The sequence below is a fragment of the Aptenodytes patagonicus genome, chromosome 3, assembly GCF_965638725.1.
Source record: "Aptenodytes patagonicus chromosome 3, bAptPat1.pri.cur, whole genome shotgun sequence".
NCBI lineage: Eukaryota > Metazoa > Chordata > Aves > Sphenisciformes > Spheniscidae > Aptenodytes > Aptenodytes patagonicus.
The window spans coordinates 78,879,801-78,896,264 of NC_134951.1; the positions used below are offsets into that span (position 1 = coordinate 78,879,801).

Below are 16,464 nucleotides of genomic sequence, written 5' to 3' on the forward strand. Positions count from 1 at the left end.
AGAGCGGGACCACTACACATGCACACTGTAAAGATCTACTAGCAGTATAAATAACTGAGCACTAGTGGCTCGCAAGTGCTGTCTAGACAAAAAACCAACCTTTTCTTGATACAGTTTGTGGAGCCAGTTAGAACATTCCTGCTCATCTTCTGGGACTTCCTCTAGTGGAATCCGCCTGCCAACAGTAAACAAGAGAAATTGAAGAATGTTAAATACTTCGGCTCCCATGAACAGCACTTACATTATACAGACAGATTATCCGACAGGAGACTCACTACATTTTCCACCTTTTTTTAATTTGTGGTAACAGCTCCTAGATCAGCAACGTATAGTTTGCTTCTACAGCCACCTTCAGTTTTTAGATGTATCTGAAATTCAGAAATTTAGATTTCTGAAATAGTAATGCATTATGTTTGAGCTCACTAGAGCCACTTTCTAGATAAAGGTTTGCAATTTTCTGTTTCCAAACAAAGGTTTTGAACAAATTAATTTCTTATCCCACCTATGGAGTTCAAGGCTGTATTTAATCAGCTAGGCATTAGAGAGAAAAAACAAACTATTCTCCTTATACCTAGGGTAAAGCACTCTAGTATTTCTCAGGTAACATTTCCAATTCCTATAATTTTTGTTATGTGCAGCTTGGTTGAATAATTTCCAGAAAAATGGCTCCTATCACTGAAAAACCCTCTCTTGACAAAACAAAGGTTTCATCACATTACGTGAATTTTGGTCAATAATCCTGTGACAGAAAAAAATCCCCTTGTCATCTTCATGTAGGTATGCTAATAGCAATATTCAATAATTTTAAATTTTTCAATATAGCATATGTTTTAATTAATATCCATTAAAAGCAACGCCAAATTAACTTCCTTCAGCACAGGAGAGAGCACTTTTCAGTCAGGACGCTCCTGTTTACAGTTAATACATTAAGAGGTGCGACACTACTGTTTTGTTCCTTTATATAAGAAAGCCATAAGATGACAAACATTAGAAGTCAACACAATTTAAGCAGAGACAAACAAGGCCATCCAAATTTTAAAAACTTCTACCGAGTGCAACACCTATAGCACTTCAATAAGCAAATATGGAGGATTTTGAAGAACATCTGTGATGGTCCCCAATTAATTGCCAAAACAAATTTTGCCATGAGGTTTACCGTGCCTGTAAGAGCTTTTCAGGAAGCTCAGAAGGACAGAAGGGCAAATAGCTAGCCCTAGTCGTGAAAAGCAATTTCCATGCTCTGCCAGAATGACTTGCAGCAGGCTGGAAGGGTATAAAGGAAGACACAGCAAGATGCACACCGCTACACTGCTGGAGGAATGGCCCGCACAGGTAGGGCCAGCTGCTCCTCCATGAACACTAGCCACCCAGGCCAGGTACACCAAACACAAGGCCACTAGGCTGAGCTACCCTTGAGAGCCAAGTGGGAACGCAGACTGATGTTGCATCCACGAGGAATCAAGAGGAAGTTTCTTTTTACCCTTGGGCAAAAACAATTCTGAAGAAAATATTTTTTCAAGCAGGCAGAAAAGGGGAGGTAAGAAGAAAAGGTTGCCCTACTCCACTTCATGTCAGTACCCAAGATAAACGAATTGGACCAGGCAATTATAGCTATAATGGGGTTATGATGAACTCCTGATCACTTGTGGGATCACTTCTAGGCTCCTATGCTCCAACCCTAATCCATCACATACCATGAGTGCCTGCAGCATGGTGCTGCTAGTAGAACCTGGCCTGCGAATAAGGGCCTTGGAATTGGCCCATTCTCATTAAGATTATGGGAAGCCATTGGGGTAGTCACCACTGATAGAAATATTAATGATACAGAATCCAGGTAATTGTTTTTTCATTAAACAACCCCCTTCTCAGTAGGGAGGGAGCAGCAGTCAAATACATCAACAACTACACCAGAGATGGGAACAGTCCTGAGCCTGGCCTCCACCTGAGTGGGAACTATCGTGCCAGAGACAGGTGTAAAGCCACCGCATCTGAACACTTAGTAGGCATTTGGTATTCTGGCCAAGTGAGTGAAAAGAGGCCCCACTGTTGCTGCTGATCTGACAAATAGACACACAAGTGAATAAAAAAAAAAACCAAACAAAAAATCCTGTAGAGCTTTATAGGGTCCCCACATATTTACAGTCACAGAACTTTTCAAGAAACCTTTCTCATCCCATGTGAGTTTTTATCTGCAGTTCTGTGAAGCCAGGTTGGCAGAGATTTGCTATCCATTACCTACTTGAAAATATTTCCTTACTTGTGCAATTGTGACTGCAAGTACACACTTCTGTAAGCCAAAAAGGAATTAAAATATGGATTACTTGCCTTACATATAAATCTGCATGATATTTCTTTCCATTTAGAACTCCCAGCAATGTTGGATTCTCATTATTTCTAAAATTGAGGGTAGAATCGTAGACTGCAGAAACTACAAGAAGAGAAACAGGTTATGTGATTACTGTAGTAATAGAATGGAAATAAGTCAGTCTCTCTCAGACAAGGAGCATATTTAAATATGAAGTCATCAGCAATAGCACCGTAATTTGAGCTGTCACCAAGGTAAAGATGACAATGGAATATTCAACATGCAGGTTTTAAGAAGCCAAGTAACCAGTGACCCTTTCAGGAACTGCACCAGTAGAATGGAAGGGTTTGCTCTCCACCCTTGTCTCCTTCCCCATCAGGTGCAGAATGCTGGGCATAGGGAACACAGTTACAGTTTCTGACAGTTAATATACCTACGACATCCTAGGAGTCAAATGGTTGAAAAACTATTAGCTTTCTCAACTCACTGTGAATGACACAACTCCCCCCCAAATCTGGGTAAATAACCAGGCAGACACACACTTTATAAACAATGAACAATATATACAGTTTGACTAAGAATAGGTAAAGTCTGTGTGAGACACATCCTACAGCAAGAGGGCTTAATGCAACTATGAATTGCTGGGGCTCAAGACAATCTCCCCTTCATGTCCATTATTTGATAACTGAGGCACTTGCTATAGGGCAAAGGAAGAGGCAGAATAACAGACCACGTCCTGTGTGAGCTGGGCTGCTGCTATGATGACATGCAGCTGTGAGGAATATAACATCCAAGTTCCACAGGAAAAAACTGCAACCAAACTTTCAGCCTCGAGAAAACACTGCTTCTGCAGTTCAGGACTGTGCAGTAACAGTAAAAGTATTTGCGAAGGTCATTCGTAGTTAAACTAAGCATTAACAAGCACTTTCTACAGAAAAAGCGTTCACTGTTTTAAATGACAAAGTGTTTCAAAAGAGTTTCTTCGAACACATCCTTAGAGACACTATTCTCCTGATGTCACAAAATTACCAGAGAGCAATTGATTTTCCTGATGCTGAAACCAACTGTGCATCATGGTACGAATTCCAAGATCGATGCCAGCAACAAAACTCCCCCCCCCCTCCTCAAAAGTGACTAACATGCACTTCACGTGTAGCTTGCTGTATTTTAGGTTTGCTGCTCCAGAGTTTTGCAATAAGGATCACTGTGATGAACCTTTATTGTGGGAGCTCTCGACCCACCCAAGAAAGCCTTTGATTACACAGAACAGATTTGCTTTTGGTTTTGAAGCCTCTCTAGCTATGAGAGATAAACATGGCTTGGTCACAACATTCAGTCCCCAGAAACTCACCACAACATTTGTTATTGCAAAACAGAATTCATAGCACAGAACAGAACAGGCTGGCTTCAGCGATGAAGTAAATCCTGAAAACAGAGGCCAAAACCCTGTCACTGCATACAGACTGTATCGCTCATTAACAACTCTATTCTTTTCCTACTACAGTTGGGTTTTTAGCCCAAACTCAAAACTACAACACATAAGCCAAAATCTACTTCAAGCACACTACTCTCCCTGTACAATATAAGTAGGAAATTACTTTTTTTAAATAAATTATCTACCTCCATTTTTAAGCTTCTTAGCGTAGAAGGATTTCACTAATCTACTCTAATTTACTAATCCAATGTAATTGAAGGAAGACAAGAGCTCAGTTTGGTTTATACAGGGTAAGCTTCTTAGTTTATTCTTTAATAGCATGAGATTATTCTAACGACAACAGGGACACAATAAAGGAAAGTATGATGTATGGAGCACTTGTTCTCTCATCTTTTAGAAGATGTCTACATTTGAGTTTTGATATGAATTGGGTGCTTGTTCAGACACACTGGAAGATGTTTCTCCTGTTCTGAAAAAACTTCTACAGAGTCAGTCAGGAATATCTTTATGTGCTGGTGGCCATACACAGAGTTTTCCTTCACTCCAGAGAAAAAATATCCCATTCCAATTTGAAACTGGTCTGTAGTTTGATATTCAGTCCAGTGCTGTTTATTATCACACTGAAATCTTTCGGTGCGAAGCAATGCCAAATCCAAGACAATGATAGCATATGCAGGAGTAAACAGACCTCTGTTATATCCAGATATAAAATAACTCAAGACTTAAGCTTTTCCATTTTGAAAGTGCAGGAAAAGAACAACAGTAGAAATGTCAAAGAAAAAGACTGCATGGAATTAAAATTTGCCAGAAAGCTTCCACAGCCAAAACAGCACTAGCATGCTGCGTGACACACTGGAATTGTTTTTCATTAAATGTGTATTTTGTAATTACATAATTAGAACTGGACATCTCATGACTTTCTCATCCAAAAGCTGAAAAGTCCAGAAATTTCACATTCTAAACCAAGTGAAAAAATTCCACAGTATCTTGAAAATACTGCAACCTTCTTGCTCTCAGAATAATTTAGGCAATGTTTGAGAAGTTTTGCTTCAATTGTGAAATAAAATATTTTCTCAAAGAAGTTATCTTAAACATTTTTTTCTTTAAAAAACAAACACAATTCAATATTTGGAAGCCTTTTCAAAGGCTCAGAACAGATCATAACTTAAAACAAAATTTTTCCAGCTGAATTGCTATTTTCTGACAAAAAAGGCTAGGTTTTTTGTTTTGTTTTCTAATCTCTGCCCAGCTTTTATATCTTTAACTTTTGGTTCCTTGTACAGCATTCTGACAGAACGCTACGTACTTAAGAATTTAAGATTTAATTTCTTAATTTCAACCTAAGAAATCTTCGGATTACATACATAGAGAGGATTTTTCTTACTTCAACTGTCCTCCTGAATTTCATGCATTATTTTGTGGACATGGTGGATTATGCCAGAATGATCATCTGACAAATCAACCTACAGGCAATGAGTATGCCTACATACAGCTTCATACTAGCACAAAATGATCTGAAGTGAAGACTGGGAAAGGGAGGGGAAGAGACGGTGGGATTCACTGTACTGCTGGTATGACAGCCACCTTAGAATCATAGAATCATTAAGGTTGGAAAAGACCTCCAAGATCATCGAGTCCAACTGTCAACCCAACACCACCAGGCCCACTAAACCATGTCCCTAAGCGCCTCATCTACACGTCTTTTAGATACCTCCAGGGATGGGGACTCAACCGCTTCCCTGGGCAGCCTGACACAATCCTTTGATTTAACATTTCATTGCTCTGGTCAACTTGGTCAAAAATCACTCATCCTCTCAAACTTTGTAGCTTGCTTGGAAGGATGACCAGGAGCCTCACTAAACGTTGAAAAAAAAATCCAGGACTAAAGTGCACTTCATGGGAAAAAAAGTCATTGCAAAACCCCCAAACACTGTCATATTGAACATCACCCTGGATTTTATTCTCATGCGTTCCCTCTAGGACAGTAGTTCCCAGCATGCACAATTGGAGGAAAAGGTTGACAGCTTGGAGTTATCTACAATCCATCATGAGGCACATTTTAAAATACAAGTCTTAACTAAATCAAAACAGCTGAAAGGAACTGCCTGATATACAGCCAGGCAATAAAAGTAACAGTTAAATATATCTTTTGTGATATTTATGACATTTATTTTTACTGTAAGTAATGGATGAGTGTTTTAGAAACAGATCTGTATTTTCATTTGCTTCCATGAATAGTACAGGTAGCAAACTCTACAACCTAACAGCAATTTATTAAGATGGCAAACAGCTTCTAGAAATGAAGTTCCTGGGGACTGCGTCTGTACTACCAAACTGGTAGAGATGGCCACCGATGAAAATATCAGAACAAGTTCAAAAAATATTAAAAGCACGCCTTTAAGAATCAAAACTGTGTGCAGAGATCTGAATTTGTGAAAGTAAGTCTCTGAAGAGAAAATAATTCCATTATCACTTATGAAAGAAAAGAGTTAGGAGGGAACGTTCTTTACTTGTTATTTTGTGTGAAAGACATTTTTATCCGAATGTATCTGCTTATGCTGACAGATACGGCACCACTGGTATGGAGGCAGTTTCCCATGTACGCACATTAAATAAACGCCTTCTGAAGCTAAGTTTTTCAAAACAGATGGACTTGCCAGACTGATGTCACCACTGCCTGTTTCCAACAACTGCACCGGGTAGCATCATTAAGAGTTGATACAAAGTTTCAAAAAGGACCAACCTGTCATCACTGATGTCCTGGGTGAATTACCTCTACAGCCACAGAAACCAGCATCCACCCATCCTATAGTACTACAGCCTCAGACAGGTTGAATCACACCCTCGTCAGAAAGGAGGAACAAAGAATAGAGGAAAAGAAAACGCTGACCTCTGTCACGCCCAGCTTGGAACCGGATCCAAACATTTGGCTTGCCTTCGCTGCTATGTCATGCTGCATCTATCTCCCTTAGCAAAGCACTCCAGCCAGGCCCACCACACTTTGTGGAAGAGCAGAAAGTGCATTAGCCTAAGTGGCAGGCCCCAAAATGGGCTCAGACAGCCCAGCTCCAGTCTCTCACTTTCAGAGACGTGCAGGGATACCCCACTGCAGACTTGGCCACTGAAATGGATGTGAATCGTACCGCAAGAGAGACAGGTCAGCCTGCAAGAGCCATTCTTGTAGATCGTTAGAGATGTTGCTGAACTGAAGTTATGAACATCTGCATGTTGCCATTGCTTCTTCTGCAGACAGAGCAGCAATTCAGCAGTCACACTGATGCTGTTTGGAACAAGTAATTTGAGGCTGTAATACAGGGATACAGTCACTTGCTGGGCCACATTATAAGGCAGAGCATAACAATGAGACTCTGGGGATTTACAGTGAACAAGTCAAATAGTATTATTTATCAACGTAAATATTCAAAAGAAAAAAAATGCCCAAATTACTACAGCATATAGCCTCTGCATATATTGACACCTACAACAACATGTTACTGCTTATAACATGGGTACCAAATGTCAGTGCAGGTTAACAGAGATAAGTGGTCAAATCCTATCAGTATTCATGCAAGAAAGGAATAATTTCTAGATAGAACTTACATTTCTAGATTATGGACTGTCAAAACAGACTTCCATCACATTCTCTATTCAAAAGGCACTTACGGACTTCCTTGTTACCTGTACATATTAATGTTACAAGGAGCTCTAAAAATAAGATACTGTTTACAAAGGCCTTTCAAATGCTCTTCACATGTATCCCTTGCCTCTATAGGAGAGAAACATATAGTAACCCAGACAGTAACTCTTATTATCTCCCTCTCATTGCAAAAAGTGACAAGGCAAGTAAAGCAACATACCCAGAGGAATTTGCAACATCGAGGTGGGGTCATCAGCTCTTTCCCTCAGAGGTTTGTTCCTTGGTTTTTTACGCTACACAGTTTCAACAAAAACTATCTATGAGAAGTTATGACTCTCTGTGCTTCTCCTTGAACCCTCACAGGGAAATATTACCTTCTTATTAGCCTTACCCTGTTTGATCTAGCAAGTCACAGCTTCTGGATTGAGGTAGTAACATACACTTCCCTAAGTGTATAAGTAATCTAGCAATCTCAGTCTTCTTTTTCTGAAGGTACTTCAAATATTTAGGATCCTAAGAAGTATTACTGCAGTGTACCACATGAATGCCCAAAACTTTTTATGTCACTTGGGTTCCCTAAAATTGTTTCCTTTTGAAACATTTTCCCACAAATCAGCTACTTGTCCACAATCATACCATGTTTTGCTTGCTTTACAGAGAGTAGTGAAAAGAACAAAATCACCACCAAAATAGCCTGTCCCTGATTCACAGCTCAGGGCATTGGAGGTCACAGAGTTTTGACTCAGCTCTTCTTCAATACCTCAAGTCTACCTCCCCCCGCCCTCAGCAAAACAGTCATCCTTATTCAAAAGGGAAGGTTAAACTGTGCCCTTAAGGGAGTTGCTGGATGCTGCACGTAACTTACGTCTTCCTTATGTATCCGAAAAGATCCAAGCTATGCTATCCATTTTGGGAGCGGGAAGCTGTGGATGCCTGACAAGCTACAACAGTGATATCATCTACCCGACTTGCAAGAGGATACATAGAAGAAACATGACAGATAGCAAGACAGCTGACTGCAAAGCTTTTTTTACAGCAGCTATCCCAGATATGCCACATGAAAACATGTCTTCAAAGACAAAAGAAGCTTTGACATTAACTTCAGTAAAGCTAGAACATTTTCTTCTAAACCACTAACCACTTCGTCTTTCTTACATATCAGCCTTCTAACAACACACAAATCTACCAAACCCCAAAGATACTGTAGCACTATGGCTACTTAGTACTGTCCTTCCTTTGCCCGTGAAGTACACAGTAGAAGACTTTGATGGATTGTATTAGTCAAAGAAAATAACTTCAAAGGCACATGTGCCATATTCTTACTGATGTCACTTTAAAGTTAGCAAATGCAAGTAACCAGAAATAACTGGGGGGTGGGGAGTTCAGAACAACATTAACAAAGAAAAACTTACTCATGTTCTGTAATGTAGAAATAATTTATTTATAAATTTCACCTACATGTATCTTCAGTCGAGGTCTACTCCCCTTTCCCAGCTCCACAAAGAAACTCTAAAGACTACATCTATACAGAAATTTAAAGCAGAATATTTTTTTGATTTAGAAGTGGTGTTATTTGAGGCAGATATTTACCACAAGAAAATATTTAAGACACACTGCCTCAGATTCTCTAGTGATGCATTTGCTTCATTTAGAATAGGATTGCTTAGTAAATACTAAGAAATATTATCCTTTGGTAATAGGTATGAAACACGCAACTTGAGTTCCCCGACACACTCACAGTAACAGAAAACAAAACAAAAATGAAAAAAATAACCAAGTTGCCCCAGGACTTTGTTAGTAAAACCTAATCTTTAATTTTCACAGGCTAGTGGAAGAAAGGTCAGAAAGGATCCCAGGGCTTTTCCGCTAGGACACATGCTACAGGGGAAAGAAAAACATGGCAAAGTGACAGCAGTTAGATGAAATAACCATTTAGCATTGTTCCTTGTGACTTTCCTTACCTACATTTCTCAAACACTGCACAGTGACAGCAAATCCTTTCGTTCGTGGCAGTAGGTGATACTTGAGCTTGGGCAGGCCTTTGGCTTCAGCTACCTGCATGCTAATCTGGTGCTTCTGTTCTGTGAACCTTGTGCCCTCACAATGAATCAGGAACTAAAACCAAGAGAGAACTACAGTTAGACAGCAGCTCAGGTCTTCTACATCTGTCTGACCAGAGGCCTCTCTCCCACCAACACAGCCCAAATGAACACTGCTAGCAGGGACAGGTGTAGCCACATACACATTAAGGTAATTTAATTGCCCTGGAGTAAAAAAAAAAAAAAAAAAAAAAAAAAAAGCCAAAACCAAACCCTCTCAATTGCCCCCACCCATCCAACCTGCCATCCTCTGGATTGAACTCTAGCCTTTAGGCTTTAACATTTGCTCTGCTGCTTGCCATCAGAATGACTTGATTTCTCTAAATGAGTCACTCCATCTCTAACGAGATGTTAGAAAACACTCAAAACATACCTCCTGTTGCCAATCTCTCACTGATGGTGAGGTGTTCGAGTGTCATGGTATCTAAAACTTCGTAAGTGTCTAAACCAAACACATTTCTAGGAAATGTTTCAGTGCCCAGCTTGCTTCCCCTCACTCCAACGTCCTTGCTTTCACTATGGCATGAGGACCACTGACAACTGCAGACGGTAACTTTGATGCCAGTGACTGAGCTGATAACAGATGTAAGGCAGCAGATGCAGGACAACTGAAAGCCTCAGCCCGTTATGAACTATACAGTGGAAGTGCTCAGACATGAACAATTACAATTTCGCCACTGACAGGCACGGGAAAGCAGACAGATCTTTGGAGATTTACCACTTGCTCATCTGCTTTCTGCCAAGCCTGAATGCAAACTAACACATCAGAGAGCATTGCCAAATCACACAAGCTAAGTCCTCATAACCCACAGCAAAGGTTTAGCCAACAAAGACAGAGAGACTGAAGAAAACTAGCCAAGTAGCCAGCTTCAGTTCCAGCTCATCTAAGAGCACTTTTACTCATGTAACACATGCATAATGTTAAACAGCTAGATGAAACATACAGAAACTAATGAGGAAATCCTTCTAGCCCACTTAGCATGCTCTGTCTTTCTACCTTCCAAGGTGCTATTGCTGTGCCTTTTGACATTATGTCACCATACAAAGGCAAATTAAAACTCCACACTGCAATAACCCCAGGTGTACATCAACTGTATCTCTCTTATTACAGGTATAGCTCCTTCTTAGTAATCTCTCTACAGCAGTATATAAAGGATGGTGCTGGTTTGTGCCCACCAATTAGTGCTGAACTGCCTAGGTGTACAGAAAGGCATTCAACACCTTTTAAGAGTCGCAGAGCACAGGCAAATCCCTGTGAGAGAGAGTAGAACTAGAAACCAAGAATTGTCCCTTTGCTAGAGAGCCTCCTGCCTGAAAGTCATTTAATCATTATCCAAGCACAGAGCTTAGTTTCGATTGCTTAGTGCTCATTTAAATCAATGACAATTAAAAAAAAAAAGTTTTGTTTCAGAGAATGAGAGATACAGCACATACATCTTCACTAGGAAACCGCTTCTTAAGCAATAGTTTCTGTAGGCCCTTGTGAGGCTGCTTAAGGTACCATTTCCTTAACTGAATCCCTCTCTTGCCATCACTAGCTCACGAGAACAGGATTTTTCTGATTACTGAATTCAAAGGTTTTTCATTTCCAGACTAGGAAGTGTCAGGCAGGCTCAATACTAAAAAATGATGGTGGTGCAAAAAGTAACACTTTCCTGTTACTGAAAGATGACACCAATCCTTTCCCTGTAACACAGCCGATGGCCCCAGGGGCCACTTCTCTGACCAGGTACGTATCTGTGGCTTCCACTTCTACTGGGCCATGTCTGACCTAGCACCTTCAGAGGAATGGCAGAATCACAGAGAAATGGAAGGAGAAAATACTAGTAAGAACTCAGCAATCTAAGGTGAGAGGGGAGCTTACGTAAAGAATACAGCTAATGTGTTTCAATACAACATTGTCACATGCATCTGTTACACCGCCATGAACCCCTGCATCTACCCCTCTCCAGCTCCTGCATTTAGAGGACCACAAAGTTTACTGAATGGATCACAGTGGAGGTATTTTTGCAGTAACATCTGTAGGGACCCATACTAGAGAGGAAGAAAACAGACAAGACAATTACATGGGAAATTCAAGAGAGAATTAAATTCTTAGAGAATACTCTCCTGATGCTGCCAGGAAGCTCATGAATCAAAGTTCTCGGGCGCAACCTGGAGACTATCACATATTGTCCATGTCCTTCATTCCTCCCAAGCACTACAGCACCTCACACTCCACTTATTAGTCATCACTTACCCAAAAGTTCTCAGGGTAGTCCCGGAGATTCAGCAACTTCTGCATGACTGTTTTCCGATCTTCCTCCCACTTACGCTTGCAGAAGACTATCTCTAGGAAATACCACATCCAGCCAATGACAGGCATGTAGGAGAGCTCCTTCTTTGCAAGCACTTTGGAACTCTGCAAGACAGAGTCAAAGCAAGTAAAACAGTTACACCACTCAGAGTTCTCTGTGGGTATGACACATGCACAGTTAGACACTAACATATTGATTCATATCGACCAGTCCCAGTTTAACACAAGCGCAAAACAAAGAAAAAGAAGTTTTTCCTCATACGACAGAATAGTCAAATCTAATCTCTGCATGAAAGCAAGACTTCCAGAATTAAATATATATATGTGTATGTGTATCTACCCTACTCAAACCCTGAAATGCAAAACACAAGCCAAATTCCTTCAAACACTGAGGAATCCATGCAGAAGACCCAAACCACATAAAACGAAATTCTTAATTCAAGCAGACCCTGGGCAGTGGCAACTCAAGTTCCTTTAAGATATCGTGCAGCTATACTTCTCCCCAAAGATGGGACATCTCACCATGACAAAAAAACCCTATTCTGAATGAGAAGCAGAGTCACAGAGCCATTGCCGCACAACAATGTATTGATCCATACACATGGTTTACCAATGGAAGAAACCTTAAACAACACTCGAAACAACAGCAGCAATAAAAATACTTCATTTGTGTTTAGGTTTGTTTATGGAAGGGCAGAAATACTTACACTAGTGAATTTCTCTTCAAAGCATGCTTCTGGAGTAAAAAACAAAACAAACAAACAAAAAAGTACTGTTCCTGTCTCAGAGGTGTGACAGACATTGAAGTGATTTGTCCAGACCCTCCAGAAGAAGTCTATGGTTTATCAAGCATTCAACAAGTTTCAAATCTCAAATCCTACTCCAGAACTTAACTCCGTGATCGTCTCAGACTGATATCCCTTTGGGCAGGAGAACTGATTCCATTTGCTCCTTTCCTATCTTCCAAGCCATCCCACCTTGGTGAGCTGCCTTACATTTCACTTTGTTATTTAATGAATAAAATGGCACGTGTGTGTGCGTATATACAGAAATTGTTGCTTCAGCATTCCCTGAAAAACAGTGACATTTTCTTAGAGGATAGATGAATTACAGAATTACAGTCCACTTTCTACCCATGGTATTATTGTAAGCTATCCCACCAAAGTGCTCTGCAGATGGCTTCCAGGACATCGCACGTGACTAGTAGGAATTATTTAATGGTAGAAGTTACCATTAACAGAAATGATTTGCTTTTATTTTTTTGATCACTGTTGTTCATTTGGTTACTAGGGGAAGAGACTTGACCTAATTCTTTATCTCAGCTCATTTCTCTGATCTGCTCTCCTCCCTTGAGAAAGAAAATACCTTAAATAATTAAGCTATCTAAAAGCTCATAAGACTGGAAGGCAAGTGCACATCACATAGCTTCACTAGCAACTGTTACACAGAAACAGAGCAGAAGATGACATGAGACAATTCCATTTCTAAGAATGCAGGAACCATCTCTGTCAAATGATTAAACACTTCATAATAAAGCACTCCCTCTTGATCATTTCAGAATTCCCGTGATGGGCCCAGATCAGGACTCCAAACCCAGCTTTCCCACAAGAAGCAGCCGTAGGATTCAGCACATTTGTTGCCATTTCAATTTCAAGCCACGTTGGATGTTAGTCCCTATTGCATGGCAGCAGCAACGCTGAGCCCAGCCTCCTCTTCCAGTTCTCCAAACTGGCCACAGAGAAACAGGCTCTCCTCACACCGCTTTCCTTCGCTCTGTTTTTTTCCCCACACTACTGTTTTTCCTTTTCTCAGTTACTCTTAATACAAGTAATTTTCTTATTTCCAACATAAATGTAAATAGTTCTAGCAGGTATCTTTAAAAGCCTCCAAAGAGCATTTTTTGTTGAAGGCCCCATACAGTATAGCTTCCATTCAAAGCACACAGACCAGTTCATATGCTCTTCCACTCCTCTTCCCTGTATATGCCTGAAGAAGACAGCTGAGCCAAGGCTTTGCCCCAAGAAACCCCAACACATGCAAAGTGTTTCTAGCTGAGCAGGGAGAGCTAGAACCTTAGGGAACTACTGCCCACCTCAGCCACAACCAGGGCAGCTGTCAGCTGCAGCCTAGTGCAAGCCACAGCACAAGGAGGCAAACAGCAACAGTGTCACCCCCCAAAAATAGAAAACATCCAAGCTCTTAAAAGTTTATTTACAGTAAGTGTTCAGTATCATAAGACCTACCATAAACAAATCTAAGTGTGCTCTGCATAGCATGTTCAAGGCCTCCAGAGCAGAGAGTCAGACAAGACAATCTAATAGTCCTCCCTCCCAGACTTTAACACACAAGAATCCTAGTTCAAAAAGCAAGCTAAAGTAACTATTTCACCATAGCTATTTTCTAATGTTTGGCATATTTTAAAAAGCTTATGAGTTAAACAAGGGGCAGGAGAGAAGTTGCCACTCTTGGTTTTTTTTCCCCAGTGAAACAAAGAAATGATGTTGTGAGCTAAGGTGTCACATAGCACAGGTATAATCACAAAAGCAGAACAGAAGTTGAATTCTTCCCCAGGGTGCGTTCTTATTCATTTTCTGTGCCGATAGATTTTTAAAATTAAAAAGTGCTCTTTGAGACACATGAGTGTACGACTCCTTAGATGCACATAAAAAGAAACTAAATCACCTTATGCTATTTTGTGCACCCCATCTATTCTAGGAGTAGAAGGAAGGCTAATGACACAGAACTAATTAGAGAAAGGAAACTCTTCAGTGTATTATACTGGCAAGATTGCTCTCGTGTGGGAGGAATACATTATGCCTCCCCTCAGAAGCTACCATCTCTCTTACAATAACTAGAGCTACAATCTATTCTGTTTCAGTCGTCTACCCATGCACAGCTCCTGTGTAAATACCTGAGGAGAAAAATGCAGCTCTTGTTGACGTCGGCCACTAACTTTTCCTTTACCAAAGTGCTTTGGTAAATATGTGACAGTCACCTCTAACCTTCAAATTCAGCTTGTTCAACAGAATGAATTTCATTTAAAAGTGCTAATTTATTCCATGTAAGCTGCCTTCTTGAAGGCAGTCAAACATTTTCAGTGCTCAGAACTGTGTAATTCCAACAGATGTTTAATGAAATTATCGCTGGATGGGGACAACTTGTCTACAGCAATAGCATTTTAATCCAAGTTAATTTCTTTTGGCCAAATTTGTTCAGATGGAAATACCCATGAAGTTCTCCTTTTGTGAATGATTGCACTAAGATCACATAAAAAAAATACAATTTTTACAAGCTTAGTTTAGAAGCATTTGCACAGCTATGCTGTCACAGAAAGAAAATCTTTATTTATATGTCCAGCCTCAGTTATTCAACACCTCTTGATCACAGAATGCAACAAACAGCATGAAACCAACCTGCAAGCTGAGGACGTCTAACAAAATTTGTTCCACAGTTTCAAAATAAATTCATTGTAGCTGCAAACCATTAGCAGCAGCAATTTGCCTCATAACTTATTTGCTCTCCAGGCTGCCCTCAGCATTGACATACTTCTGATGATTCCACTTGCTCTATTTTTGAAATATAGTACTCCTTCATATTATACTCTCTGGGACATCAAGATGGAAAGATATGTTTCTTTAGTCCCTCAAAGCTATGATTCCAGAAATTCAGTTAGGCTCCTAATTTCTAATGCTTCATATTGAATAAAACTTTTCCATGTTGGAAAGGTAACACAGCAATATTTTAGAGGACGTATACCCAAGCATATGCTAAGGTGCTATGTTAAATACAAATAATAATGTAGTTTTGGCTGCCTACATGAACAATTACTTAACTTCTATTTATATATTAAAATGTACAAATGAACTACTGTGTTCACACACCTATCAGTCCCATACAATAACTTAGCAGAAGTCTCTTCTCACACCTGTATTTAAGGACATGCTCAGTTTTTCCAACAGCAAGCTTCAACGTAAACAACTTTTAAATAAATTTGGGTTTCCTGGCATATGGAACAGATAGTTAGGGTTAAAAATTATTACATGTGCTTAGCAATTTTTTATGAGAAATTTAAAGCAAGATAGTTAACAACTAGTTTTACATAATGGTTTTCTGCCTTGTCTACCCTGCCAAGGAATAAACAACTATGGCCTCTTTTGGAAATGCGCATATTTTTATGCCAATATAATGAGCCACTCAGAATAATGTTTATGTTTTGCCAAGGTAGAAAGGCCACCAGCATTAATAACTTGAAACTCAAGACACCAAAAGATGAACAGGTAAACCAGCAGGTTTAGCTTTAAAGCGCAGGCAATTTTTGCTAATATAAATGTCTTCATGTCAGAAAAAGGGTTACTAAAATTACTAAAAAAAGCTATTTTATCACTGCTTAGTCATATCGAGCAACAAAGCAGAAGGGTACAGTGAATCCTGGCAGGAAGCATATTAATGTGCTTGTGGTGTAAGTCCTGAATAACACCTCCATTCTCAGAACATGCCTATGTCCTGATTTCAGGTTCTGGTGTCCAGTGGTTCTGTTTTCAAAGGGATGCTTAGCACACACCTTGAAGAAACTAAATGCTACTAATGTGTTTAAATGCTGATACAGTAGCTAGGCTGTCCACCACTAAGAAGAAGGTAAAGTCCTAGGACTGGAATGTCACAGGCAGGAAAAGGGAAGGGCACAGCAGAGTG

The 16,464-nt window shown here is 40.0% G+C and overlaps 1 protein-coding gene across 3 annotated transcripts in view; it reads right to left on the reverse strand.

Annotated features, from left to right (window-relative positions):
• Positions 1 to 16,464, reverse strand: part of AGPAT4 (1-acylglycerol-3-phosphate O-acyltransferase 4) — an 88,754-nt gene that overhangs the window by 18,261 nt on the left and 54,029 nt on the right. For all 3 annotated transcript variants that reach the window (XM_076333955.1, XM_076333957.1, XM_076333956.1), the window contains 4 exons: positions 11,716 to 11,877; positions 9,339 to 9,492; positions 2,326 to 2,428; positions 100 to 175 (listed from right to left, as the gene is read on the reverse strand). In XM_076333955.1, coding sequence (XP_076190070.1) covers positions 100 to 175; positions 2,326 to 2,428; positions 9,339 to 9,492; positions 11,716 to 11,877 — 495 coding nt within the window. The remainder of the gene's footprint in view (positions 1 to 99; positions 176 to 2,325; positions 2,429 to 9,338; positions 9,493 to 11,715; positions 11,878 to 16,464) is intronic.